The sequence below is a fragment of the Panicum virgatum genome, chromosome 5N (assembly GCF_016808335.1).
Source record: "Panicum virgatum strain AP13 chromosome 5N, P.virgatum_v5, whole genome shotgun sequence".
Classification (NCBI taxonomy): Eukaryota; Viridiplantae; Streptophyta; class Magnoliopsida; order Poales; family Poaceae; genus Panicum; species Panicum virgatum.
The window spans coordinates 39,686,942-39,713,525 of NC_053149.1; the positions used below are offsets into that span (position 1 = coordinate 39,686,942).

At 46.9% G+C, this 26,584-nt stretch overlaps 2 protein-coding genes and 1 pseudogene across 2 annotated transcripts; 2 read left to right on the forward strand and 1 right to left on the reverse strand.

The window, feature by feature from the left end:
- The first annotated feature begins 785 nt into the window (after positions 1–785).
- LOC120672833 (probable RNA-dependent RNA polymerase SHL2) lies at positions 786–6,104 on the forward strand. The gene is made up of 2 exons (XM_039953438.1): positions 786–3,598; positions 4,859–6,104. The coding sequence occupies exons 1-2, from the start codon at positions 833–835 to the stop codon at positions 5,726–5,728; spliced, it is 3,636 nt and encodes a 1,211-aa protein (XP_039809372.1). The 5' UTR covers positions 786–832; the 3' UTR covers positions 5,729–6,104.
- Positions 6,105–7,113: 1,009 nt separating this feature from the next.
- LOC120674798 lies at positions 7,114–8,741 on the forward strand (annotated as a pseudogene).
- Positions 8,742–21,232: 12,491 nt separating this feature from the next.
- LOC120674799 lies at positions 21,233–23,592 on the reverse strand. The gene is made up of 4 exons (XM_039955919.1): positions 22,152–23,592; positions 21,640–21,983; positions 21,370–21,549; positions 21,233–21,238 (listed from the first exon to the last, which is right to left on the reverse strand). Exons 1-4 carry the CDS (start codon positions 23,590–23,592, stop codon positions 21,233–21,235), a joined length of 1,971 nt encoding a protein of 656 aa, XP_039811853.1.
- Positions 23,593–26,584: the final 2,992 nt, after the last annotated feature.

The window sequence follows — 26,584 nt, forward strand, 5'->3', positions numbered from 1 at the left end:
ATCTAGGCTACAATAAAAGCAAGTATTATAGAGCCAACAATGCGGGTGGAGAGTACAATCACATCAGAAGTAATCACCACAGGCGGAGAGAGAAAAGGAGAGAGTATGTGGAGCAGGCGGCTCGCGAAGCACCGGCTAAAGCAGGTGGATGCGCACGGCTGCGTGCATGCAACTCCCCCTAGCTACACTACTGCTGGCGTTGCTACATTAAAGGCTCTCCATAGCTAGTAGCGGACTGAACCATAAGCCTTTGCTCTAAAGGTGCGCAATTGAAACAACATATCTATCACACTTTAGAATTAGCATGTCTTTTAAACTTTGCCTGTTCAAAGATAACAGCTACCATCGTCAATGCCCATAATGCAATCCTCCTTTTCCTCCTCTTTCTCTGCCACATATAGGTAGAAGTAATAAGATGGGTCCCGCTACACAGTTTCAGTGTAATTGTGCTAGCTAAGTTTCATAGTGATGAAATTCTTCTCTCATTCCATAAAACTTACTCTTTCCTGATCATATCATATCAGTAAAATTGATGATGTGAGGTATGAATTTTCATGTAATCAGCATTCAGATTGAAGACTGGTTTAAATGACCGAAGAAAAAAGAGGAATAAGCGTCTCCGTGCAATCTTCCCAACGAGGCAACGACACCCAATTGACCGACCAACACACGCTGCGCGTTTGCACAATTGCACCCATCCGTCCCCCAGACGGTTAAACCCTTCCGATTCGTTTAATCAAAACTAAACCAATCACCCCAAAAAAATCCAAAAACAAATTATCCCCCCCCGGTACCCACCCCAACCCAACCCCGCCGCGGCAAACCGCCGCCCATGGGATCGGTGCGGGGCGCGGCCGCTGCGTCCCCGGCGCCGCGCGCGGGCGACCTGGTGATCACGCAGGTCAGCCTGGGCGGCTTCGACGCCACCGTCAAGGCGCGAGACCTCGCCGACTTCCTCGAGACCGAGGTGGGTCAGGTCTGGCGCTGCCGCGTCAATACCTCCGGGACGCCGCCGGACGCCTACCCCGACTTCCTCCTCCCCGCGGTCGCCCCCGCCGCCGGCGCCGCTGGGCAGCCGCTGCACTACGACCGCGTGCCCCCGCACGCATTCGTCCACTTTGCGCGCCCGGAGGCTGCGCGCCGCGCCGCCGACGCCGCGGGGCGGTCGGAGCTCATCCTCTCCCGGAAGCCCCTCCGCGCTGCCTCCGCCCCGGATAGCTCCCTCCGCGCCTCCCGCCGCCGCAGCGTCACGCCGTTCCGCTTCACCGACTCGCGGCTCGAGGTAGGGGATCTCACGGCCCCCGACGCCTTCATCGCCGCCTGGCGCGGGCCGGACGCCGGGCTTGAGTTCTCCGTCGACCCCTTCGACGGGTCCTGCCGCTTCATCTTCACCCGCGACACCGCCTTCGCGTACCCGGAGTACCCCCAGGCCGCCGTGGTCATGCGCTGCGACGTCAAGCTCGAGTTCCCCGTCCGCGACGTTGCAGAGGTCAGGGTGTTCCAGCTCGACAGCTCGCTGCTGCTCCGGCTGTCCTCCACGCCCCAAGTCTACTACCGCACGGCTGATGATGACATCCACGAATCCGTGCCGTTCGACCTTCTCGACGATGACGACCCATGGATACGGACCACCGATATCACCCCCAGTGGCGCAATCGGGCGGTGCGGGGTGTACAGGCTCACATTTTCGAGGCGGTTCTGGCCAAAGATGGAACGCACCCTGGCATACATGAGGGAGAGGAGGGTGGAAATCATTGAGTGCCGTGGCGGGTGGGGTTCAAGGCGGGGGCTCACAGTGCGTGATGAGCCCGAGTATGGGGAGCGAATGCAGGACCTATTCTTCTGCGTGCAGCACGCGGAGGGGCTCAAGTTTCCGGTGCTGTTCCTCGTGAATGCGCTGGTGCACAAGGGAGTGATAAATCAACACCAGCTCACGCCTGAATTCTTTGGTTTGCTCCAGAGAAGGGAGGATGAGGTGAACTTGGCTGCATTGAGGGAATTTTGGGGGGACAAATTTCCAGTGTTTGATGCATGTAGGAGGCTGAAGAATCTGCAGGATAGGGTTGCCAGGAACCCGAAACTTCTTCGCAAAAAGATTGGAGATGAAAATTCAGAGGTGAGGAGGCTGGTGATAACACCCACCAGGGCTTATTGTCTGCCACCAGAAGTAGAACTCTCTAACCGCGTTATCCGGCATTATCGTGAAGTGGCTGATAGGTTCTTGAGGGTAACTTATATGGATGAGGGGATGCAGCAACTGAACAGTAATGTGCTACACTTCTCTGCAGCGCAAATCGTCAAGGATTTGATGTCAAAGTCGATCCCGCATAAGACAACAGTGTACAAGCGCGTTAAAACATTTCTGACTGAGGGTTTTCACATGTGTGGTCGGAAGTACTCATTTCTTGCATTCTCATCGAACCAGCTGAGGGACAGGTCAGCTTGGTTCTTCGCCGAGGACAGAACAAGAACAGTGGAAAGCATAAGGACATGGATGGGGCGCTTCACTAGTAAGAATGTAGCAAAGCATGCTGCTCGGATGGGGCAGTGCTTCTCATCTACATATGCAACAGTAGTGATGCAGCCACATGAGGTTGATGAGTGTCTTGAGGAAGTTGAACACAATGGGTATATTTTCTCTGATGGAATTGGCAAGATTACGCCAGACCTTGCAATGGAAGTCGCTAAGACACTTCAACTAACAGATAACCCCCCATCCGCTTACCAGATTAGGTATGCAGGCTTCAAGGGTGTTATAGCTGTCTGGCAAGGAGAAAATGATGGGATACGACTTTCCCTGAGGCCAAGCATGCGCAAGTTTGAGTCTGCCCACACTGTGTTAGAGGTGGTCTCATGGACAAAGTTCCAGCCAGGATTCTTAAACCGTCAGATTATCACATTACTGTCCTCCTTGAATGTCTCAGATGCTATCTTTTCACAAATGCAGGAAGCCATGCTATCTAATCTCAACAATATTTTGTCAGACACTGATGTTGCTTTTGATGTTGTAACTACCTCTTGTGCTGATCAAGGAAACACCGCGGCACTGATGCTGAGTGCTGGCTTTTCTCCTGGAACTGAACCACACCTGAAAGCAATGCTATTGGCTATAAGGTCTTCACAGCTATTGGGTCTTTTGGAGAAAACAAGGATTTTTGTGCCAAAGGGAAGGTGGTTGATGGGCTGCCTTGATGAACTTGGGATCCTTGAACAAGGGCAATGCTTCATTCGGGTCTCATCTCCATTGCTCAATAATTGTCTGGTGAAGCATGGACCAAGATTTTCCTCAGCAAACAAAAATGCAGAGACAATTGTGGGTACTGTTGTAATGGCGAAGAACCCATGCCTTCATCCAGGGGATGTACGGATCCTTGAAGCTGTTGATGTGCCTGAACTGCATCATCTTGTTGATTGCTTGGTCTTCCCAAAGAAAGGTGAGAGGCCACATGCCAATGAAGCATCTGGGAGTGATCTTGATGGGGATCTCTACTTTGTGACATGGGATGAAAAGCTTATACCACCAGGCAAAAAGAGCTGGAACCCTATGGACTACACCCCAGCCGAAGCAAAACAGCTGCCACGTCAAGTAGTTCAACATGTAAGTTCAACTATTCTTGGCATTTAGGCATTTCTTCCCTTATATATTTGTTCAATATTTGGATGTCTTCCTATAAATGATTTCTGGTTGACATGTTAGTGGTCATAGTAAAACAAACCCTGCCGTAGCTACTGAAGCAAGGAACTTGAGCATAAACAATCATCAGAATTGTTCCATAGTTTCCACCCTGAACCAGAGATTTTATTCCTTCCTACTAATTCCATGCTTTTGTTGAGTGTTGAGTGGCATGGTAAATCCTAGAGTTTTTGAGCTATATCTTTATTTGGTTATATTGTCTGCCATTTGATTATCGGATGACTATAGATTTACCTACATTTGTTTAGGGACCCAGTCAGGTACCATCATTTCTTAGATATCAGCTTTTCAGTTTTCACTGACCAACTCTCTTGTACAGGACAATAGGTAGTTGCATGAAATTGTTTGTATGCTCTGTAATTATTCTCCTATCTTAATATGCATCATGCAAGATCAAACATGTTATTTGTTCTGTAACAATTGCTCTAGTTAATGCACTTTACACATAGCTCTAAAGTTTCTTTCTAATATAGCACAGGATACATGTGTAATCTGTAGGAACTTCATACATGTCATTTGCAAAAGTGACATATGTTTATACATTTTCGTTTGACAATCTACATTCACAACAATATAGTTGGTCCAAGTTAAAATAGTTTGGTTGCAAAAAGTCACTTGTTTTTGACTGGCGGGAGTGCTTACTGTTTTCTATGTTTTAGGTAGTTGCTAAAGGCTAGATAAATTCTGAAGATCCAGATCATGGAGCCTGCAAGTCTATTATGTTCAGCTGGATTTCGATATCATTTTATTTGATTCTTGGATGAGTATAGCTATATGGTACAATCAAACATTTAACTTACCAAATTGCTGGTATAGCAGTTTTAGATGGATACCATACCACATTTGCATAATTTGGTGCAAGCCCTGTTGCCAGCAACTAAGTCAAGAGCTCCTAACCATTAGTTTGTGGCTTATGTTCACTTACAGAACACCCTACCTGGCACAATTTTTTTTCATCTCATCTGTTAGATCTTTCTCTTCTCTTTTGAAAATTAATATTGGTGAATGCTTATTATCCATTTGATCTGATAAATATAGCTAATATACAAAAATTATAAAGTGCATCTTTGTTTCACCTGTTTTTTACAAATTGCTTCAACCCTGGTTGTTGATAAATATTTCTTATTAACACATTTTATTAATAAGCTCTTGTACTTTTAACAGGATATCGTTGATTTCTTCTTGAAGAACATGGTAAATGAGAAACTTGGTCCAATAAGCAATGCTCATGTTGTTCATGCTGACACAAGTGAGTATGGAGCAATGGATGAGAAGTGCATTCAATTGGCGGAACTAGCAGCAACTGCTGTGGACTTCCCCAAGACGGGCAAAATTGTGTCAATGCCACCATCCCTTCGACCAAAATTATATCCTGACTTCATGCAGAAGGATGAAGCAATCACCTATAAATCAGATAAGATCCTTGGAAGGCTTTATCGGTCAATCCAAGAAAACTCCAATGGCGATCTGGTTCCAGAAGAAACTTGCACTTTAAATGATCTGCCTTATGACACAGATATGGAAGTTCCTGGTGCGACAGATTTTCTCTCAAGTGCCTGGCAGTGCAAGTGCTCTTATGAAGCACAGCTAAACGCACTGCTCAGTCAATATGGTGTGCGTACTGAAGCAGAGCTTGTGACGGAGCACATATGGTCACTTCCCAAATACAGTAGCAGGAAGCAGGGGGATATAAAGGAGAGGTTAAAGAATGCATACTCCGCTCTCGGCAAGGAGCTCCGGAGTACTTTTGAAAGCATTGAGACCGACCAAACTGAGATATCTGATGATGAGAAAAATAGGGTGTATGAGATGAAGGCCTCTGCATGGTACCAGGTTACCTACCACCCGAAATGGGTCCAGAAGTCAAGGGAAATGCTTGGGCCAGACTGCGAGGAAATGCCAGCGAGACTTAGCTTTGCATGGATCGCGGTGGATTACTTGGCGCGCATAAAGATAAGGTGCCGAGGAGATGTGAAAGCTAACAGCCAAAGACCTGTCGAGAGACTTGCCGCCTACATTTGTGAGAGCATGTAGATGGCCAAGCCGCTCGCGTGAAGCTCCCTGCAGTCCTAAGCAAGACCACTCTGCCAAGCTCCCTGCAGTCCTAAAGCAAGACCACTCTGCCTTTTTGGCATGCCATTAAAGCATGCCTCCATCATAGTCAGTTTGTTACCTGGATTTCGTAATTTATCTGCCGATTTTTTTCAAACTCTCTTTAGTACCAGGAATGTTTCTGTATATACCCTGTTAAATTCCTCCTTGCCCCTGCTTAGACTTGTGGAGTGCTATGCTTCGTGATTTAGTGTGTAGCTTCTGCAAGCAGCAGAAGACTATTGCTAGGTGAATTATTAGCAGGTAACTTGTCGTTGGTTATTATCTGAAATTTGATCAGTTAACCCACCCCCGGAAAGTGGTCTAGCATGGTTTTCTGTTTTCTGATTTGAATTTTAGTTGCCCAAACGCCAGTATATTGTGAAGTTGCGAGCTACGTATGTGACAGTATTACCGTCTGAATTCAGGGCTAACGCAGGTGTATTTCCAGTTTGCAGCCAAATCTTTATATGTAGCCATATGAAGGATTGAGGAACTGATATTCATTACTACTACCTGAGGTAGAAAGTCCCGTGTTACCTCCGAAGTTAATTTGATGTTTGTCTATTTTGGAGAAACATGTACTTTTTTACCCATGTTTCTGTCCCAAATAATGGGTTCACAGTTCACACTCACATCTCATTAAATATATTGCCTTGCCCTACAGTGAAAGCATGGGTTGCGATGTGTATCGTAACCCCTATAGTGAAAGCATGGGTTGCGATGTGATGCAATTGTGTATGGTGTTTTGATCCAAGTGCTAACGTCTAAAAGTGCTAAACTTTAGCACTAGCCTATCCAAATAGAAGTGGTAATAGGTGAGTTAAAATTTAGTCAAGATTTAAAAATTTTAGCAATATAATCTCTACTATTTCCAAAGCAAGCAATGTTTGCTTGGTCCGTCAATTAAAATCTAAATCGGAGTCTGAACAAATCAATCCAAATTCTAATCGGAACCCAAACACATCAATCGAAGTCCTAATCAAATTACCTGTAGCAATGCACGAGCACGATGCTAGTAAGTGCTAATAGGTGTGAATGTTTAGCACTCAACTTTGGCCCATCAAAACACACCTTAACCAAGACTAGTTTAGTTGGTTTTGTTATAAACTTATAATACAGTGTTCTTATCTTCATGGGACAGGAGAAAAATTGTGAAAGCAACGGATTCAGCGAAGGGCGACTACTTGGCATTGTCGGTGCACATTTGTCACGACGAAGCACAACTACTGCACCAAGCGGCGACGGCCATTAAGTTCCCCCGCACTATAAAACCCTTGCCACGCTCAGCTCGCCACTGCTTAGCAGCACAAACTTAGGTGATTAGACTTGCATCAACCGGCGCCATGGGATCTTCTGCGCACCTCAACCGCCTGATGGATGCCGCTGGCCGGCTTGCAATCGGCGGCAGCCTGCTTGCCGCCGTCGGTGTCACGTTCCTCGCCACCGCCGTCCTCCTCGAGGCCGGAGCCAGCTCCATCATGCTCCTGTTCTTGCTGTTCCTGGCCGCCGCCGCGACTCGCCTGTACTTCGTGCGCCGCCCCCGGCCGGTGTACCTCGTCGAGTACGCCTGCTTCTGCGCTGCGCCCGCCTACCGCGCCCCATCGGCCACGTTCCTCGAGCACACGCGCCTCATGATGCTGGTGCCTTTGACGAAGATGGCGCGGCCGCCGCTGTCGTCTCCTTCACCGAGGGCACGCTGGAGCGGTCGGGCTTCGGGGAGGAGACCTGCGTGCCCCCCTCCCTCAGCTACATCCCGCCCGACAAGAGCCTTCGCGCGGCGCGCGAGGAGGCCGAGCTCGTCATTTTCTCGGCCGTGGACGCCTGTTCGCCAAGGCAGCATCACTCCGCGCTGCAGGGCAGGGCCGGGACGACGACGTCGACGTGGTGATCGTCTGCTGCAGCGTGTGCGCACCGGATCCGGCGCTCTCGGACATGATCGTCAACAGGTACGGCATGCGCAGCGACGTGCGGAGCGTCAATCTGTCAGGGATGGGGTGCGGCGCGGGGCTGATCGCGGTGGACCTCGCGGCGAGCCTCCTGCGTGCCATGCCGCGGGGCGCGCGCGCGCTGGTCGTGTCGACGGAGATTCTCTCCTCGAGCTACTACGTGGGCATCGATCTCTCTATGATGGCCGCCAACTGCTTGTACCGCATGAGCGGCGCCGCGATGCTCATGTCCACCTCCGCGACGGCCGCGCGGTTCCGGTTCGGTTGCGCCGTGCGTACCTGCTCGGCCGCTCAGGACAGCGCATGCCGCAGCGTGTTCCAGGAGGAGGACGACAAGGGAAACCTCGGGGCGAGGGTGGAAAGAGGCTTCGCTGCCGTCGCCGGTGACAAGATCAAGGCGAACATCGTGGCGTTCGCGCCCCGTGTGCTCCCGGCCTCGGAGGTGCTCCTGCTCGCGCTCTCCGCCGTGGCTCGGAGGGTCGTCCTGAGCCGGCGGGCAGTAGGGACTTACCAACCAAACTTCCGCAGGGCGTTCGAGCACTTCTGCGTCCACGCCGCGGCGCTGGGGGTGGTGGACACTGTGCAGCGCGGCATCGGCCTCTCGGACGAGGACGTGGAGGCGTCGCGGATGACGCTGCACCGGTTCGGTTACACGTCGAGCAGCTCGGTGATGTACGAGCTGGCGTACATCGAGGCCAAGGGCAGGATGAGGCAGGGCGACAGCGTGTGGATGATATCCTTCGAAAATCTTGACAATGGGCTTGTACTCGATCCACTTGATAAACTTGTCGACTGCTACCAGCACATAATTGAATCCTTCTGGAGCTACGGTTAATGGTCCGATCATGTCCAAACTCCAACAGACGAACATCCATGATTGAGGGATTGTTATCAAGTTGTGTGCTAGAACGTGAGTCTTTTTGCCAAAAAACTGACAGTCAGGACATCATCGGACAAGGTCTTCTGCATCTGAAATAGCTGTTGGCCAGAAGAAACCTGACCTATAAGCCTTGCCGACTAGTGTCCTTGATGCGGCGTGATTGCCGCAAACTCCTTCGTGTATTTCTCTGAGAATGTCTTTGCCTTCTTCAAGGGTAACACACTTCATGAGGATGCCTAAAGCAGAGCGCTTGTATAGGTTGTCACCGATGAGGACGAAACCCTTGCTACGCCTGATAATGTGAGCAGCTTCAACGCTTTTAGGATCAACATGTGGAGGAAGCTTGAACTCCTTGATGAAATCGATAAACTGGGTCCGCCAATCTTCTTCAATCATCAGTATTTCTCTGACTGTGGCCGGAGCCTCTGTGTCAGCGACTTGTTGGCTTGGTACCTTGACTGATAAATGATGAAGTTCATGGACAAAGACACCCAGTGGAATAGTTGCTCGAGTAGATCCAAGTTTGGAGAGGACATCAGCTCCCACGTTTTTATCGCGATCCACGTGGTGGTTTTCCAACCCTGAGAATTTGTTTTAGAGCTTTCTGATTTCTTCAACGTATGCATCCATTGTATCCTTGTTGATATTCCATTCTTTATTGACTTGTTGGACGACGAGTAGAGAATCGCCGTAAACGAGTAGTCGCTTGATGCCAAGAGAAACTGCTAGTTGAAGACCATGTAGCAGTGCCTCGTATTCAGCTTCATTGTTGTTGACCTTGAACAGGATTTGGAACACATACTTCAATTGCTCACCCTTGGGGGAGATGAATAGAACTCCCGCGCCGCCTCTATCGAGCTTGAGTGAGCCGTTGAAGTACATTACCCAATGCTCTGGAATATTCTGGGGTGCTGGAATTTGATTTTCCCGCCATTCAGCTAAGAAGTCGACTAGTGCTTGTGACTTGATTGCTGTTTTTGGCTTGAAGTTGATTTCCAAGGCTCCCAGTTCAACTGCCCACTTTGAAATTCGTCCGGTGGCATCCCGATTGTGGAGTATATCCCCCAATGGGAAGTCAGTTATAACTGAGATCTTGTACTCGTCGAATAATGCCGGAGCTTCCTGGAGGTGATTAGAATTCCATACAGAAGTTTCTGAATTGATGGATATCTAACCTTTGATTCAGAGATTCTTCGCTGAGTAGACTGGCCATAGGCATGACCTTCCTCAGAGCGTTCGACTATTATCGCCGTACTGACCACATGAGTAGTTGCAGCGATGTAGAGGAGTAGTTCCTCGCCGGGTAGTGGAGCTGCCAGAATTGGCGGTGACTGGAGGTGATGGTTGAGGTTCTCGAGTGCTTCCGCGGCTTCTGTAGTCCACTCAAATTTATCTTGCCGCTTTAGGAGCTTGAAGAAGGGCAAGCCCCGTTCACCAAGCCTTGACAAGAATCGATTTAAAACTGCCATGCTGCCTGTAAGCTTCTGGACGTCCTTGATGGTAGCTGGAGCATCCATGGCCATGATGGCATTGATCTTCTCTGGATTAGTCTCAATTGCTCGATTACTGACGATGAATCCGAGTAGTTTTCCAGAGGGTACGCTAAAGACACACTTGGTTGGGTTGAGCTTCTAGCGGAATTTTCGGAGGCTGTTGAAGGTCTCCTCCAGGTCAGTAATGAATTGATCCTAGGTCTTGGTTTTGACGATGACGTCGTCAACATAGGCTTCAATATTGCGTTGTAGTTGATCAGCGAAGCACAGCTGTATCACACGCTGGTAAGTAGCACCAGCGTTCTTCAACCCGAAGGACATGGTCTTGTAGGCATATACCCCATAAGGGGTGATGAAGGCCGTCTTTATTTGGTCTTCTTCTTTCAGGGTGATCTGATGATATCCAGAGTAGCAGTCGAGGAAGGATAATAGGACACATCCTGCTGTCGAGTTGATTACTTGATCAATGCGTGGTAGCCCGAAAGGATCCTTTGGGCAATGCTTGTTTAGATCGGTGTAGTCGACGCACATCCTCCACTTGTTGTTGTTGTTCTTCTTCTGGACGAGCACAGGGTTAGCCAGCCATTCGGGATGGTAGACTTCCTTGATAAACCCTGCTGCGAGTAGTTTCTCCAATTCTTTCTTGATGGCCTCTCGCTTGTCCGGTGAGAAATGCCGCAACCGTTGCTTTTTTGGTGTGGCTTTAGGGTCGAACTTTAAGGCATGCTCGATCAACTCCTTGGGCACCCCTGGCATATCCGCTGGTTTCCACGCGAATACGTCTCGGTTGGCCCTAAGGAAGTTGACGAGCTCGAGTTCCTATTCGTCGCCTAGTCCTGCTCCGATGATGGCTGTTTTGGAGTCGTCTCCCTCTTGTAGCTGGATAGTCTTGGTGCCCACATCGCCGGTTGGTTTAACCGATGATTGGCTTGGCTTCTTGGAAAGCATCGACTCCTTGAGTGAGAGTTCCTTAGCAGCATCAAGTATTTCGCTGACAGAGCTAGGGAGCTGGATTTTGGCAGCATGATATATTGCTTCCTTGTCACACTCGAAGGACTTGAGGAGGTCTCCACGTAATGAAAGTACTCCTGTATTTCCTGGTATTTTGAGGAGCAGGTAGACATAGTGCGGTACTGCCATGAACCTGGCTAGTGCGGGTCTTCCCAAGATAGAATGGTAGGAAGATTCGAAGTCGGCTACTTCGAATTTGATATACTCTGTCCGAAAGTTCTGTTCTGTACCAAATGTGACTGGGAGAGCAACCGAGCCGATTGGTATAGAAGAATTCCCGGGGACGATGCTGTAGAACGGAGCCTTGCTTGGAGTAAGTAGACTCATGTAATTGAGGCCTATCTTTGCCATTGTACTTGCAAAGATCAGGTTGAGCCCACTTCCACCGTCAATGAGTACTCGAGTAAGCTTGGAGCCCTGGACGACTGGATCGAGTACTAGCGGGAACTTTCCAGGTTCAGAGAAGCTGGTCCATTGATCCTCCCTAGAGAAGGTAATGGGGACCTCACTGTATTTCAGTGGCCTCTGAACTGCTGGCTCGACTGAGAGGATCCCTCTCAGTAGGAGCTTCTGAACTCGCTTGGAGAAGCTAGGATCTCCTCCGAATATGACGTTGATGACGTTTTGTTGCTGTTGGAAACCGTCAAGGTCTTTCTTGTCGTCTTTGTCATCTTTATCTTGTTCTTTCTTAGGGGCGACTGTAGATGCCGACTGGAAGGATTTGCGCAGGATCGTGCACTCCCACATTGAGTGGTTGCTATTGGGGTGGATTGGACATCTCTTGTTGTGAAGAATCTTGTCGAACTGATCCTGCGGCTTGTCGCCCTTCTTACCACACGGTGTGCGATCCATAGTGCCGACTGTGTCGTTGGGCTTACGCTTGCGCGTAGGATCCCGCTGGTTGTTGGGCCCTCCACCGTCGTTGTGGCGCTTCCCATTGTTGTCGTTGTTGCGTCGGGGGAAGCGACTGCGTTCTTGCTCTTCTTCGTCTGCCCAGCGCTGCATCATATCTCGTAACTCTACTACCATTTTGGGGTGATTACGCCCAAAATCACGGTATAGAGACTGGACGGTGATGCCGCTCTGGAAGTAGTCGATGACATCGTCGTCGGCGACGTTGGGGATGGTGGCTCTTGTGTCGAAGAAGCACTTGACGTAGGATCTGATCGATTCGCCTTGCTCCTGTTTGCACATGGACATGGCGTGGCGAGTAGCTACTCGGTGTAGCGACCCTTGGAAGTTGTCGACAAACGCCTTCTTGAGGTCCTCCCACGAGTGTATTGACTCACGCGCCAAGCTTTCGAGCCACGTGAGGGGTACGGGCTCTAGGGCCATCGGGAGGTAAAGGACCTTGGTGTTGGTGTCTCCCCCTGTAACACTAACATCGGTCGTAACCATTGAGCAGGGTCTTGCTTACTGTCGTACTATTGGATGTTCGTAGGCTTGAAATCCTTCGGGTACTCAATGTTGTCGAAGGCTCTGCTCAGAGCTTGGAAACGATCGGAGTTGTCCGCAAGCTGTGCTCTACGTCTTGCGTTGATGATATCCCATGCATCCATGATAGAATCGGCTACCTCTTCCCTGTTGTGCCCACGATTGTTGTTGTTGCGGTTTGGCTGAGGTCCAGGGGCTTGGTTTGCCAATGGTTGGCCACCCCTGGGGCGATGGTTGCTCGCGACTTCTTGATCCTCTTGATTGCTTTGGTTTTACAGCTCCTGTTGTTGTTGACGCTGGTGGCCTCCGGGGGCACGATTTGCCTGAAGTATGACTGTTGCAGTAGCCCTTGATCGCGTACCTGTGACACTTCAGGTGTCTAGCTATTAGAACCTAAGTTTATGTATGCATTTTGTGAATTTATCCTTGTGTGATAGTCAAATATTTTCAATACAAATTGAGGGCATATATGTAATTATACAAAAATTACTAGCCCCTTTTTGCAAAAAGTTTTAACATTGGAAGTATTTTCAAATTTATGAAGGGCTTTCTTGCAAATATGCTAGTAATCATTACTTGGCAGCTTTGTTGCACTTTAGCCCAAATTTGATGTGAAATTGCTATCAAAAAGTAATTTTTCCTTTATTAAATAGGGTTCCTTTGAAATTTTGAAAATATTTCAAAATCCTTTGATCTAATGAAAATTTGCACAACATGTAAGTTGTAGATATTGAAAAACTGAACAACTTTCATTTTGGGCACTTTTTCATTTGAGCCCTAGAACAACTAAAAATTATATATTTCAATCCAGCCCCTGAACTTTTCTAAATTTGCAAACAAGTCCCTCACTTCGTCTTCCTCCTCCAGCTCCACCGGAGCTTTGCTGCGCCGTCGCCGCCGCGGTTTTCCCCCCGCCCACCGGCTGCCCACGCCGCCTCTAGAGTGCCACCCGCCGCCTTTGGCCTCTCCCTGGTCCCACACACCCCTCACTGGCGCCCCTCTCCCTCTTCCACGCCACACCACCCCTGTTTCTTCTCTCCGGCGAGCGCGCCGCCGCGGATTCGCCAGTCCGCTGTTCCCAACAGCTCCCCGCGTTGAGTACGTGAAGCCCCGTCACCCCAGCACCGCCTCTTGCTGGCTCCCATGCCCCGCGCCACGCCGCCCCGAACTCCCAGCTCGCGCCACGACCGCCGTCCACCGTGGAATTACATGCCGCCACCCAATTCACATCCCAAGCAAGTTCATCCTCCTGGAGTACTCATGCTCGTACTCACCCCCTCTCACATTGCCTATAAAAGGCAATGCAGTCTCTATTCGCACACCCAAAACACCGGCGCCCCCTCCATCAACTCGGGCGACCCCCTGCTCATCGCCGACCCGCCACCACGGCAACATACCATCCACCTCAAAGCTCCGATCAGCTTCACCGAGTCCTCGTGAAGCTAATCCACACCCTTGCGCCACCAGTCCCTCACCAGAGCTTGCCGTCGACGAGCGCCCTCGCCGCCATGCTCTGCGCCAACGCCGACGACCCTCTTCCCGGCCACCTCCAACTGCGCCACGAGTACCTTCAGGTGCGCCTTGACCGGCTCGACCTCACTGGCCCCTCGGACCTCGCCGCCGGCAATCACCATCGCCAGAATCGACGGTCAAACCCCCTCCCACAGTTCTGACCCGACGAAGGACTTGATTGCTTTGATTTAAGTCTTTCGGAGGTCCTTTCTGCAAAAGTTCAAACTTTTTTCTTTTTCTTTTTCATTTGAATTTTGAAAATTCCTAGTAATTTGTAGAAAAATAAAAAAATACCAAACTAATTTTGTTGTGTTCCTTGTACATAAATCTACAAGTTTGGTGTTATGAAGTTTTGATGAAACTTTGCGTATTTGAATCTAGAAATAGAATTAGTTTATGGCCTTTTTATTTTGTATCTTTTGTTCTAGACCAATAACAATGGTGAACTTTGAACCATGTGTTCTAGACCAATTTCTTGAAGTTGGATTTCATGTTGAAATCCATGCCATTGAGTGGCATGATTTTGAACATGAAACCCAAATTCACGGAGTTGTGGTGGCATGAATCGAATTTTCCCTTCTTTAAAGCATGTCAAGCTTTCCAAAATTTTTCTAAACCCATGAGTGAACTATAGCATATACTTTCAAAATTTTCTTCCTATGTTATAATTTGAGTCTATAAGAAATTATTTACATAATTTCTTGTGGATTATTTTCTTAAAATAAAAACTCCTTTTCCATGTTATTTTATAGAGTTTCACCCTATTTACTCTATAGTGAAGGAAAGCCATACTCAAGCACCTCACTATATTTCCAACTTTTGCATTTCATATAAAAGTCACCCCGCTAGCAGACGGTACTTACGAGCTCACCCAGGAGCCAGACGGGGATTTTTCTTCTGAAGCTCAGGCCAACGTTGTCAAACTAACAGAAGCTCCGAACTTTGATTCCGAAGAGCCAATCTTTACTGACCCTACAGACACTTCTACAGGCAAGCCCCGGTGCATAATCCTATTATTTTATGCAACTTATTACCATTTACTTGTGCATTTAAGTTATTGGAGTTGAATGAAAACCTAGATGCATAATCTTAGGTACCTATTGATTGAATACTAAAAACAGAGTCCGACAAGATGCTTTGCTAATAGGACCGGTAAAAGTCGAGGGATTTCCTGTCTCTCGCGAGATTTATAGGAGTTGATTGTTTACCTTCTGCAATCACTATAAGGACCATAGACGGATTTGGTCAACCTCTTCATTTGAAGTCCGTCTGTGTAGCTAAATTGTTAAGGCCGCAGTGTGTGGTAGCGGTGGTTAAGCGTTTGAACGTACTAGCCACATGCCGTAAATATGGTACGCGGCAAACCTAGTAGCTGATCGGCCAGGCAAATGGACATACAACCCCACTCTCTCGTAGAGATAGGAAGTTATTTATGTTGAAAGTTATGTTATGTTGTGCAACAACTACGGGTGCAGAGAAGAGCGGTTCTCTGTAGTCGGGGAGAGTGGCCCTGATCCATGACCCGGAATGAGAAGTAAACGGTTGCTTGGGATTGACTCAACAGTGCTCCAAGCGTGTGTGCTAGGTTTATCCTTGCAAGGTTTGAAATTCGATTCGGAATCGTCCGCCTCTCACGAAGATTGAGACTGCTTAATCCCTTTGCTGCATAGAGTAAGAAGTGGAACAATGATGACCTCAATATGGTTGGATGCAAATATATCTTTTACCATGTTTGTATATATAGGTGCATATCTAGACTAGTTAAACTACCTAGAATCTGAAAGCTAAAATATGATCTTAAGGATCTACTCTTTGTTGCTTTTCAGCAAAAGAAACTCCAAAACCTTCATAAACCTTTCATGTCTAGTTAATGGGCTATGCTATACCCTTAGACGGGTCAGTCTTGCTAAGTATTAGTATACTCAGACTTGCTTTTGATAATGTTTTCAGAAATGTTTTCCGATGACCAAGACTCTAGCTCAACTTGGCCTAGTGGTTTACCTGCTGGCTGAACGATGGAATGAGAACCATCTACCAGCTATGGTTCGAATGAATGATGTCATGTCCGGGCTTACTATGACATCACCCCTACGACGGTTGTATATAGTCGTGTTTTACTTTCCGCTGCAGGACCTCTTCTTTATAGTTTGCTTCTATGAAACCTCTTCCTTTGAAATAAAACTGTAAAAGCTCAAGCTTCGGCTTGTTAGCTTCGGGACTTTGATGTAAATTACACCTCTTATCTATGTGATGTAAAATATTGTGGAATTGTTGTATCTCTGACTCGCCTTCGTGCGGGATGTATACTTGTGTTATGATCCGGTATCGAGTGGCTATATCATTATTATACCCGAAGGACCATTGATTATACTGAATGAGATGCGTAGTGCACTCGAATTGGTGTAATTCAAACTGGTTCTGCCATAGCTGGTATCAGAGCAGGCAAGTATACTCATGATGATATAACAAATCTTAGAAAGATTTTAAATAAAAGATGTGCTCAACAAAAAGTTTATAAAACTGTGTTGGACTCGTTAAGGATTGTGCTTAGATCGTAAATCCCTAGGGTGACGATATATGGGTATTACAAGGTGGCTTTTAACTATGTGTTTTCTGCAGGTACACTAACTATGTTTCGATAGGCTAAGAACGGATAGGATCTATCGGCTAGATAATATAGAGAGAGACGTATCTGTGCCACCGAAATTAACCATGTAAGACCAAAGGTATTTGGCAGTTATTTTTGGTTGTGAGGACGATAGCACGTGCATACATTGTTAAAAACTTAAATGTTTGGCTTCTTGAGTATCTTTTAAGGACTCTTAGAGTGCTTGTGTTAATAGAATGGTGAGTGCCTTGTTCTAAAACCTAGTTAACCCTAGGAGAGGTAAACTACTTGAGTTTAGACTAAGTTTGAACCCTTAATCTTTTGTTCAAGGAATTTTCTAAGTGATCAACTAGCCTTGTTTATAGTTTGATCATTTGTGATTCTTTTGAAACTTTACGTTTCAATGAATCATTTTCTACAGCTTTTGTGTCCCTTTTTGGCGACATCTCACCATTTGGATTTTTGTTTCAGATGGCTGATGTTCCGGGCACTACTTTGGATGGTGCGGGTCATGCCCACACCAATGGACTCCACTGGGAGGGTTTTCCTCGTCTTTTGTGGGAATCTCTCCAGCTCTTTTGTTACACGGAGCTGCTGCTATACGACTGCTACACCTACACAGCAGAAGGAGTTACCCGATGCACCATAAAGATGACCATACCCCAACATCCTTTCCGAGCTCATTGGCAGCCTATAGAGATCGAGGCGTTTGGGTACCACTTCGCTGACACTATCGAAGCCACCGCTCTAGAAGCCATTACTACTTTCTACGAGCAGCATCCAAATGAAGTAGCGGAGTACCCTATCGGCCTTTTCCCTGCTGCAGATTACCATGACCCTGAGTGGACATTTAGGGTAGAGCACTGCGCACATTTACTTGGAAATTCAGTTAGAGATACAGTGCGCATGATGGTCAGATTCATGAACGCTCAACTTCGCCTTCAGGAGCTACAATGACGAGGCATTATCCACTTGGCTAGTGAGGCACAAGTCACACATAGCAAGTTGGATAGAAACATTGCTCAAGTACAGGAACTTCAGGCAGCAGTTACTGCCCGAGACGAGGTGATAGCCCAACATGAGGAGACAATCGGCCATCGGGAAGACCAAATTACCGAGAACGATGCTCTTCTCAGTCAGCGTAATATAGTAATAGAGTATCTTCAGGAGTAGGTCCAGGACCTCACTTTGGAGCTTAATGATGCTAACGATTACATTGAGTTTCTCCAAGTGCCGCCAGTACCACCTGAAATTCCGGAACCACCCATGGGAAATGAAGAAGAAGATCCCGAGAAGATTGAAGGAGTATCTGAACTTGATTTTGAGCAAGAATAATGGGGACGTGGGTTTCCGATCTTCCGTTAGGTTCTGGATAACTCTCGTTGTAGGCGGAGCGAGACACACCGATCCGGCTTCAGATCCTAAGACCCGAATCCAGCAATCTTAGCACCACAACTCCTCTGGTTATCAACCGTGTCACAACCCGGTTGACCTCGCCAAAAAGGCTAATCCCTGCAAGCCCAATGAAGAACACAAGCAAGAACTTGAAAGAACGCAGCTCAATTGAAGTGACTCTGCAGATGAAAGATTAATCTCAAAGTTGGCGCCTCACAAACCGACACGGCGGTGAAACTGTTCTCGACAGAATAATCTAAGCAAAACCCAAGTCTCACGATGGCAGCGGCGGCTGCTAATAAAGGTTTAGGTCATGCAAAACCTCCTGGACGCGCCCCTATTGGGCTCCAACACGATACACGGGCCATCGGCCAAAAAACAGTGACGCAGCACCGGAACAGATTCTGGACGTCAACTTCCACAGATGATTTCCGTCTAATCCCGATGAATTTGGGCCTGATACCAGATCCATCAGAAGCGTCTTGAAATTATCTTTCCATCCATATCAAGTGCGCCCAAATCCGACTTCGTATGCAACCTGGGCGTCCGTTTTAGTGCAGCCTGTTCCTGGAGTCCGAAACTGAAACGAAGTCAAATCGGTTTGGGCCTCCATCTTTATCCGGACGTCCTTGCTGGTCCTCCACACCTCCAAGGCCTTCTCCACGCCCTTGCTGGTCCTCTCCTTTGTTCCTAAGTACAATTAAGTCATTAGGTAGCAATCTATTCTCAGATTCACAATAAACATTACTTAGGAACGAGCTCACCTGTAAGTTCAATTGTCGAGCACGTGCGCGAGTAATAGGACCTTGTATATCATCTTGAGGAGTGTCGTTTGTATCCGTAGGAGTGATGTCCTCATCATCCTCCCCCTCTTGAATTGGAGTCGTCCTCGACTCAAGCTCATCTTCTTCTCCCAAATATGGCCTCAAATCTAAAATGTTAAAGGTGGGACCAACCCCAAACTCGGGAGGCAACTCAAGTTTATATGCATTATCATTAATCTTTTCCAAAATTTTATATGGTCCAGCAGCACGTGGCATCAATTTAGACTTTCTCAAATCTGGAAATCTTTCTTTTCTCAAATGCAACCATACTAAATCACCCGGTTCAAGTTTAACTTCCTTTCTACCTTGACTACCAGCAATTCTATATTTCTCAGTCATCTTTTCAATGTTCTCTTTAGTTGAAGCATGCAAATTTAAAATAAAATCAGCACGCTCCTTAGCATCACTATCTACACGCTCAGTAGTAGGTAGAGGCAAAAGATCAATGGGAGCACGAGGGTTAAAACCATACACTACCTGAAAAGGACTTACCTTGGTGGTGGAGTGTTCCACCCGATTATATGCAAACTCCACATGCGGCAAACACTCTTCCCACATCTTCAAATTTTGTTTCAATATTGCTCGCATCATTGTAGACAATGTTCTATTCACCACCTCTGTTTGTCCATCAGTTTGGGGATGACATGTTGTAGAAAACAGCAACTTTGTCCCCAATTTGTTCCATAGCGTGCGCCAAAAATGATTCAAGAAATTTGCATCACGATCTGAAACAATAGTAGAAGGCATACCGTGCAAGCGAACAATCTCTTTGAAAAAGAGGTTTGCAATATGAATGGCATCATCTGTTTTATGGCAAGGTATAAAATGTGCCATCTTGGAAAAACGATCGACCACGACAAAAACGCTATCACTCCCCCTCTTCGTCCGAGGCAATCCCAATACAAAGTCCATAGAAATATCTGCCCACAGAACCGAAGGAATAGGAAGAGACATATACAAACCATGTGGGTTCAAGCGCGACTTAGCTTTTTGACATGTATTACAGCGAGCCACGAACCGCTCAACGTCTCTCCTCATCCTTGGCCAAAAGAAGTGTGTGGCCAAAACATCCTCCGTCTTCTTCGCACCAAAATGTCCCATCAAACCTCCTCCATGCGCTTCCTGCATCAACAAAAGACGAACGAAACCAACTGGGATGCATATGCGGTTAGCTCTAAACAGAAATCCATCATTTATCACAAACTTGTTCCATGTATGTCCCTCTTTACAATTCAGCAACACATCTTTAAAATCAGGGTCTAGCGCATATTGTTCTTTGATCGATTCAAGCCCAAAAATCCGACAATCAAGTTGGGACAGCATAGTATAACGTCTAGACAAAGCATCGGCAATCACATTATCCTTCCCTTTCTTGTGTTTGATAATGTAAGGAAAAGATTCAATAAATTCAACCCACTTAGCATGTCTACGATTCAGATTATTTTGAGAACGAAGATACTTAAGCGATTCATGATCGGAATGAATAACAAATTCCTTAGGCCATAAATAGTGACGCCACGTCTCTAAAGAATGTACAAGTGCATACAATTCTTTATCATACGTAGAGTAATTCAAAACAGGGCCATGCAATTTCTCGCTAAAGTAAGCAATGGGTTTACCTTCTTGCATCAAGACACCTCCAATGCCAACTCCACTAGCATCGCATTCAAGCTCAAAAGTCTTACCGAAATTTGGAAGTTGCAGCAAAGGAGCATGTGTAAGCTTGTCCTTCAAAGTGCAAAAGGACTCCTCATGTGCCTTTCCCCAATGGAACACCACACCCTTCTTTGTCAACTCGTGCAGCGGCGCAGCAATGGTGCTGAAATCTTTGACAAAGCGGCGATAAAATCCTGCAAGACCAAGAAAACTCCTCACCTGTGTGATGGTCTGGGGAACCGGCCAGCTCTTTATGGCTTCAATTTTAGTCTCATCCACCTCAATTCCCTGTGGAGTAACAACATAGCCAAGAAAAGAAACTCGATCCGTGCAAAAGGTGCACTTGTCAAGGTTACCAAATAAACGTGCATCACGTAAAGCATTAAAAACAGCACGTAAGTGATCCATATGTTCATCCAAAGACTTGCTGTAAATCAAGATATCATCAAAGTAAACCACCACAAATCGTCCAATAAAAGCTCTTAAAACTTCATTCATTAGTCGCATGAAAGTACTTGGTGCATTAGTCAAACCAAAAGGCATTACTAACCACTCATACAAGCCGAATTTAGTCTTCAAAGCTGTTTTCCATTCATCTCCAAGTTTCATTCTAATTTGGTGGTAACCACTACGCAAGTCAATCTTTGTAAAAATTATAGCACCACACAACTCATCAAGCATATCATCAAGTCTAGGAATAGGATGGCGATATCGAATGGTAATGTTATTTATGGCTCTACAATCAACACACATACGCCAAGTACCATCTTTCTTAGGAACCAAAAGCACAGGAACGGCACAAGGACTAAGGCTTTTACGTACATACCCGCGGTCCAAAAGCTCTTGGACTTGGCGCTGAATTTCCTTAGTCTCGTCGGGGTTGGTTCGATAAGCAGCTCGGTTAGGCAAAGTCGCTCCCGGAATCAAGTCGATCTGATGCTCAATTCCCCTCATAGGTGGCAATCCGGGAGGTATCTCAGCTGGAAAAATGCCCTCAAACTCCTGCAAAAGGTTAGCGACAACAGGAGGTATCGAGCTAACATCATCATCAAGGGAAAACAGTGTTTGTTTACACACCAAAGTGTAGCAAACATCATCATCAGAAATTTCAGCTAGGTCACATTTTCTAGCAAGTAAAACTCCACCCTTCAATTTAATCCCATCAGTCTTGGAACTAGGTGCAGACTTATCATTTTTAAGTGGGTAAACAGAATTAGCAACTTGCTGATTTTCAGATTTAGTTTCATGCAAAGTAGCAGCTCGTTCTTTTTCAGCTTGTACAATTTCAGCAGGGGTCATAGGAAGCAAAGTAATTTTATTTCCCTTATGCATGAAGGTGTAAGTATTACTTCTACCATGGTGTAAAGCATCATTATCAAATTCCCAAGGTCGACCCAACAAAAGCGAACACGCCTCCATAGGTACAACATCACAATCTACAGAATTAGCATATGAACCAATGGAAAAAGAAACTCTGCAAGACTGTGTTACCTTAGCTTTCCCCGCATCATTAAACCACTGAATATAATATGGATGGGGGTGTGGACGTGTGGCCAAGCCAAGCTTGGTGACCAAATCTGAACTCACCAAATTATTGCAACTACCTCCATCAATGATGACACGTGCTCGCCGATTGTTGATGACGAAGAAAATCTGGAACAAATTATGGCGTTGAAGCTTCTTTGGTTGTTGTACCTGTACGCTGAGCACTCGCTTCACAATGATGCTCCTGAAGGCTGCTGTGTTCTCGCTACCCAGAACATGGCCGGCCTCCGCAGCCTCTTCTGCTTCTTCTTCTTCATCATCAATGTCGGAGGCACTAATGTAGCCGTCTTCTGTAGCAATGTATGCCCGCTGACTTGGACAATCCATCCGCACATGTCCAAATACATGGCAGCGGTGGCACTGAACGGTCGTGCCTCCCGTCGAGGCCACAGAGGACGAACTCTTGGCTGGCTCCTGCAAAAGCTTTTTACCTGAGTCTGAAGTTCGCGCAGGAGATGGTTTTGGCATTGTGGCAGCTTCCGAAGCTGCTGGTCGCTTGTTGCTCGCAGGAGGGGGCGATCGAAAAGAGGAAGGCTTGGTCAGCCCCGAAGACGGCGCCGCGCGTGGGGTGTAGGTGGCCTTGCTCCTGCTCTGCAAATGACGTCCCTGCAACTCCTTCTCTGCAAGCATGGCAAACTGAAACAACTGGTTGACAGTGTGAAATTCTTTGTAATCAACAATGTCCTGAATGTCACGCCTCAAACCCGAGTAAAATCTACATATAGCATCCTCAGTTCCCTCAACTATGGCACAACGCATCAAACCCTTTTGAAGCTCACCATAATAATCCTGCACGGTTTTATCTCCCTGTTCTAAGCGCATCATTTTCTTACGCAAATCTCTATGGTAAGATGGGGGAACAAATCTATCACGCATAGCAGACTTAAGATCATTCCAAGTAGTAGGTGCAGCATCCTCAGCAATTAGACCGGTCCACCAAATGATAGCAAAATCTTTAAACTCACTAGTGGCTTGTCTAACTCTATGTTGCTCAGGTACAAGGTGTGCACTAAATTTCTGCTCTACTGTCATCTCCCAATCAAGGTACCCCTCAGCATCATAATATCCCGAAAAGGAAGGTATGGTAAACTTAACCTTAGCATAAGGATCATCGGGTACACGATTCTGATTACCTTGCTGGTGGTTGTGGTTGTGGTTGTGAGTACCACCCATACCTTGTGTATTGCGGCGAAGACGATGGCGTAGCCGTGCTTCCCGTGTGGCCGCTTCATCTATATTACCCTTGTCATCATACACCATGTCCTCATCTTGATTGTTCTGTGGACGAGCCTCCAGCACATCGATCCTGTCAGTAAGCGTGGATATCCGCCTGTCAACCCTCTCAATGATTTCACCAAGCTTGAGGCCTATGATCGCCTCGGTGACTGCCTTGGTGACGACCTCGTGCATCTCTCTCTTGGCATCATCTAGCTGTTCTTGGCTAACACACTTGTTGAAGTCCTTGGGAGTATGACCCCCACTTCCATCATCACCTGCCATGGTAGACACAAAAACAGGAACAAACAGTGAAGGTTATCCCTAATAATCTGACTACTCAGGTGGTGGTGCCTCTCAAGGTCACAACTAACGAGAGCGTCTTACAAAGCCCTTACAAGGTTCTTACCAGTGCGAGCAGTGGATGGTACAACCGGTGGCTGGTTCGTGATACCTGAGGAAGTGGTACCAAGATTGCAAGATCCACTGGGTGTATTGATCTGAAGATAATATGTGGAGCTTTGGGAGGCTCAAAAGTATAAGTATGTGGAACACAATTCAAAATCAGATAGCAATGCTGAATAATGGCCCAAAAGCACACTTGTCCTAGTTGCTGGCCTATACGTGTCCTAGAACAGTAATGGTAACAAGCAAGATCAAGATCAAGTATGGATATGATAAACAGCACTGAATCGGGCTCAATGGAGCTCGTCGTGAGGTGGAGGCACTAGTAGAAATCAACTTTTTTTTTCTTTTATTTTTTTGATATTTTTTTTCTCAATCTGCCTCACTAGAATAGGCGTCTCACAAAATTTCAGCTCGAACGGCTATAAGATGTGGCCTATGGAAATTCTGTAAAAACTTTAAAAAAGCGTGCAGAAACTTCTGAGCTCCGACAGACAATTTTCTGATGCGAATTTTGCAATTCTGAAATCACCCAACCCGGCAAAGCTAGGGGATAGACGGATGTGAAATTTTTTTCTCTTGTCCGAAAAGTTAAATTTCACCTGATTCCGAATCCGTATGTGAGAGTTATGGCCGTTTGAAGTTCGGGGGTCCGATTAGGGTTTCTGTGGAGAGCAAAACCCAAATCGGGTGGTAAGCGATGGTGGATCTGATGGCAGCGGGGATGAAAAACACTACTGGACCAAAACACGAACTAACCAGCAACAAGACGATGAACTAGGACACAAAACTCAACACGACGGACTCTGAAAAAGAATTATGCAAAAGGCTAAACACGGCTATGGGACGGGAAAACGAAACCCTAATTTTTTTTGGCTTTTCGTGGACTATGGGACGAAAGACAACAAAAAAACACTCGAACTAAAGATAGATGTAAAACCTGACAGTAAACCTGAGTCTCTGAATACCAAATAATGGGGACGTGGGTTCCCGATCTTCCGTCAGGTTCTGGATAACTCTCGTTGTAGGCGGAGCGAGACACACCGATCCGGCTTCAGATCCTAAGACCCGAATCCAGCAATCTTAGCACCACAACTCCTCTGGTTATCAATCGTGTCACAATCCGGTTGACCTCGCCAAAAAGGCTAATCCCTGCAAGCGCAACGAAGAACACAAGCAAGAACTCGAAAGAACGCAACTCAATTGAAGTGACTCTGCAGATGAAAGATTAATCTCAAAGTTGGGGTCTCACAAACCGACACGGCGGCGAAACTGTTCTCGACAGAATAATCTAAGCAAAACCCAAGTCTCACGATGGCAGCGGCGGCTGCTAATAAAGGTTTAGGTCATGCAAAACCTCCTGGACGCGCCCCTATTGGGCTCCAACACGATACACGGGCCATCGGCCCAAAAACAGTGACGCAGCACCGGAACAGATTCTGGACGTTAACTTCCACAGATGATTACCGTCGACTCCAGATGAATTTGGGCCTGATACCAGATCCATCAGAAGCGTCTTGAAATTATCTTTCCATCCATATCAAGTGCGCCCAAATCCAACTTCGTATGCAACCTGGGCGTCCGTTTTAGTGCAGCCTGTTCCTGGAGTCCGAAACTGAAACGAAGTCGAATCGGTTTGGGCCTCCATCTTGATCCGGACGTCCTTGCTGGTCCTCCACGCCTCCAAGGCCTTCTCCACGCCCTTGCTGGTCCTCTCCTTTGTTCCTAAGTACAATTAAGTCATTAGGTAGTAATCTATTCTCAGATTCACAATAAACATTACATAGGAACGAGCTCACTTGTAAGTTCAATTGTCGAGCACGTGCGCGAGTAATAGGACCTTGTATATCATCTTGAGGAGTGTCGTTTGTATCCGTAGGAGTGATGTCCTCATCAAAGAAGGTTTAGAGCCCGAAGCTCAGAACAGTGACCTATCTCTCGGCAGCGAGTCTTCAGTCGGCAATCTTGACGATTTTTAGGTCGTCAACACTTTTGGGCTTAACTCTCTTAGGAGTAGAACCATGTACATAGTGAGTGATGTAAGATAGTTTGAAGGGAAGCCAACTTGTTGTAACATATTCATAGCCATGACTGTAACATGAAGTTTGGAATAAATAGCTTTGTTCTTGTGAAAACCTCACCGTTCTTGCTTTTTGAGCTAAATTAGTTGGATAGAATGTGAGATGTGCATGTTGTTACAATCAACATCATTCTATTTGCAACTATCCTTGTTTTCTTTTGATAGACTACGTTTTGCATTGTGCCATTTAACGATGGAAACAAAAGTAAATCATAATCTAACGAATATCTTCCATGATTTAGATGATGGGCTCTACACGTGGTACCCCGGAGGGATTTAGCCATGGCCAGGCTAGCGCATCTCAGCAACCACCACCACCACCTCCTAGCTTGGCGGAAGTCATGGCTTTGCAAACCGAGCTGATATGACAACTAGTACAGGGGCAACAAAATCAGCCTCGCTCTCAGCAGCGAGGCCGTGAAGATCATGTTCCACCAGTAGCTGGTTACCAGGAATTCTTTGGTACTCAGCCCCCACTGTTCCACAAGATGGATGAGCCCCTAGACGCAGATGCTTGGCTTCGGACCATTGAGTCGAAATTTGCTCTACTGCCGGTTCCATGCTCCAAAGCTAATAAGACCCTCTTCGCCGCCCAGTAGTTACATGGCACCGCCCGTATCTGGTGGGACAATTATCGCGCCATGCTACCAGCAGACCATGTAGTCCTCTGGGACGAATTCAGGACCGTCTTTAGAGCGCATCATATTCCCGAAGGACTCATGGACAGGAAGATGAATGAGTTCTTAGCACTGACACAAGGAACCTGCACGGGGTTGCAATATGCACAGGTTT